The sequence below is a fragment of the Austrofundulus limnaeus genome, unplaced genomic scaffold (assembly GCF_001266775.1).
Source record: "Austrofundulus limnaeus strain Quisiro unplaced genomic scaffold, Austrofundulus_limnaeus-1.0 Scaffold114, whole genome shotgun sequence".
In the NCBI taxonomy this organism is placed as follows: Eukaryota; Metazoa; Chordata; class Actinopteri; order Cyprinodontiformes; family Rivulidae; genus Austrofundulus; species Austrofundulus limnaeus.
In genome coordinates this window covers 797,777-800,911 of record NW_013952516.1, presented here as the reverse complement: position 1 = coordinate 800,911, position 3,135 = coordinate 797,777, and the positions used below count along the sequence as shown (strand labels likewise).

General features: G+C 40.2%; 1 protein-coding gene across 1 annotated transcript in view; it reads right to left on the bottom strand.

Moving 5' to 3' along the window:
- The window catches only part of trpv4 (transient receptor potential cation channel, subfamily V, member 4), a 15,888-nt gene extending 13,499 nt beyond the window's left edge, over positions 1 to 2,389 (bottom strand). The window contains exons 1-2 of the mRNA XM_014014385.1: positions 2,235 to 2,389; positions 1,163 to 1,614 (exon numbers count right to left, since the gene is read on the bottom strand). Of these exons, the coding sequence (XP_013869839.1) occupies positions 1,163 to 1,614; positions 2,235 to 2,381 (599 nt within the window). The 5' untranslated portion in view covers positions 2,382 to 2,389. The remainder of the gene's footprint in view (positions 1 to 1,162; positions 1,615 to 2,234) is intronic.
- Between the last annotated feature and the right edge of the window lie 746 nt (positions 2,390 to 3,135).

The window sequence follows — 3,135 nt, the reverse complement described above, 5'->3', positions numbered from 1 at the left end:
TAAATATAAAATTAGGCAGTACAGTGGCTCAGTTGGTAGAGCAAAATATTGCCTCTAAGGAAGAAGATATATACTTAATTTAAATATATAAATAATTAAATAATTAAAACCAATATATAATAAATACAAAAGTGGGCAGTACAATGGCACAGTTGGTAGAGCAACATATTGCCTCTAAGGAAGAAGCTTTCTAGATCAACTTTCTGGGTTGTGTTTACATGTTCTCCCTGTGCACGAGTGGGTTTCTCCAGGTACTCCAGTTTCTCTCACAGACCAAAATCATATTTATTAAAACTAATACGTCATAAAAAAATCAAATAACTTAATAGTTTGGGATAACACTACAATAGATGTAGTTTGTAATTGTGCTTGTTTTAATCTTTATTTCCAGATTTGTGTTTTTATAATTATGGTTTTTCTTCACAAAAGTAAATATCTACAAGCAAATAAATCTTTTAACATACATAGAAGAGGTGATTGGCTTTAAATTTTAAAAAGCTTGTTCCTTGTAAATATATATTTTGATATTTTTAAATAAAATGACAGACATCACAGCAATTATTTTTGAAGGGAAGTTTCCCATCATTTAAAGTTTCATTCATTTGTACCCCCACATTTACCATAAAATATTAGTTCACTCAGTGCTGTTTCTCTAGCTTAACCTATTAAAATACACCAGAATGCAGAAAATGGCATCTACTTCTTTCAAAATTTTCTGGGGGAGGACCCCCAGACCCCTCAACATTGCACATACTTCTGATGCCACTGAAACATGTAACAATGTAAGGTCAATTTATGGTACACCATGTATGTATGAAGATATAGAACAATTTAGAAATGGGCTGTTGTGGAAGTGCAGATAGTTGGATATTACAAACACATAAAATTTAATGTTATGGATATTAGTTTTGGTGTGCCACCCCTGGTTTTTCAGTGGCCCCCCTATGGCCCCCCCCGAAAACAATTTCTGAAGGCGCCACTGTGGACAGGTCGCAAGTCCATCACAGGTCCAGAGACACACAACCATTCACACTCTCACCTAGTTAAAAATTTACCTAACATGCATGTTTTTATTCTGTGAAAGCAATCCAGGTAAAATCCACACGTGCACAGGGAGAATATGCAAACTCCACCCAGAAAGCCACCGTCAAAAGATACTCACCCTCTCAGGAGCTTCTTCCTGCGTCTCTTCTGGTTGTTTTCATTTTCATAGCTGCCATAGTCAAACAGAGAGTCCATGGGTGCTTTCTTCGGGCCTGAAACCACATTCGACTCATATATGGTGGTTTCCAGTCGGTCCGCAGGGTTGGTGATGCCCTTCTTGAAAGCACCCTGGAACTTCATCCTCAGGTTCGGCCTGCTGTCCGAGGACTGGCCAGGCTGCGCCGGCTCCGCGGTCGAGTCCTGACTCGTGTCCTGGGCTGGGTTGGAGGCATCCTCGCTCTCGAACAGGTGCGAGAGCTCCGACAGGGGGAAGGCGGCTGTGTCGTTTTGAGCCTGAGCTGTCCCTCCGTCCCCCGCGTCCACAGACTGAGCCGTCCTGGCTGAGGCTGAGCCCGGGGAGTCGGACTTGGACAGGGCGAGGTGGCACCGTCTGAGTAGAGCAGAACGGCCCTGGAAGGAGAGGTTTTACAGTAAACTGGAAAAATTTGTATTTTTTTTATTAATAAGTAATAGCAAACATAGTAATTTAGTAATTTTTATTTTATTTTTTTAGTTTGTACAAGTGGAGGACAAAGTAAGAGGTGTTAGACTAAAAAAATACTATCTATAGCAAATACCTGATACAAGACCTGAGAGATAAACTTCTGAGAAAAATTCTAACCATCAGAAAGCCTGAAGAACTTTAACTCAAGACTAAAGTTGAGCTCTTTAAAAAAAACTATATAAAAGATCTAAGGCATGGCTCAAAACTTTTGCACAAATTTGTATGTTTCCAGCTTACATGAAGAAGCAAAAAAATAAAATAAAATAAAATAAAATAAATAAAATAAAAAAGCCAGGGGCTGCAGCTAATTCTGAGACTACATCTCAGATAATTAAAATACTCCTAATCAAGGTATTCAAAAGGAATGAGCAAAAGTTTATTTCCTACATCATGTGTTTTTGTCTTATTTAGACCTTTAAAAAGCTACACTCATTTTGATATGTTATGTATTAATGTGCCAAACATAATTCCCTTTTAGGAAACCATGAATCTAAAAGTCTCATCCTGTTGGTCTGAAGTGGATCACCTCATTCATCCCTTTTATCACAGTGACGTGCAAAAATTCCTCTTCGGGGAAAACTGGAAATGATGCTGAAGCATGAATGAACTCTGCAAGACAAAAGGAGAGACACCGGCGTGTAAACTGCTGACGGGGCAGAAAAAACACAAACATGCCTTGATGATGTCCTAAAGCACTCAACAGGAGCTCTGCTGCAAAGGAAGGGGCGGGGCGGGGGCAGACTAAAGCCAAAACCAACAAAGAGTGCAGACCCTCACTGGTCAGACAGACGTGTTGACTTTAGTGCGAAGAATGCTTCCCCTTGTTTACCACAAAGACTGAAGCAACCCTTCTGCTCTTGCATCTTGGAGGCCACAATGTCCTGCTCCCACTAGATAAGGGAACCTATTTTTCAAACCACAGGATTTCCTGAGTTTGCTGTCAAGACTAACAACTTTATCTGAGTCCAACATGAGAGCTGGGGTCTTACAGAGGAGGAGCAATGACTCACAACTCCGCCTGATCCAAGGGGATTAGAATACCATTACACATCAGCTGAGCAGGACTGCGATTGGAGAAAAGAAACAAGGATGGACTCTTACAAACTCCAGATCCAGATGTTTGTTGGTAGATTTATTTGTAGACAGAATGTGACACAGAGGGAGCATCTTGTCCCATCAAACACAGAGTTTGTTCAGTGAGCCTGCTGTTGACCCACATGTCTCCTGATGATGGGAGTTCCTGCTCTGCTGATGTGACATGATCCAGAGCAGGAAGGATCAGGGAGGAAACAGACAGAAAACAGTTGGATAAACTGTCTTTTTTATTGAGCAATAAAAAAACAGAGAAACAGAGCCAAGAGCTTTAAAACTAGAACAGAAAATTATATAATTGTATATTACCATTAAGTCCATGATCAGGTTTCTGT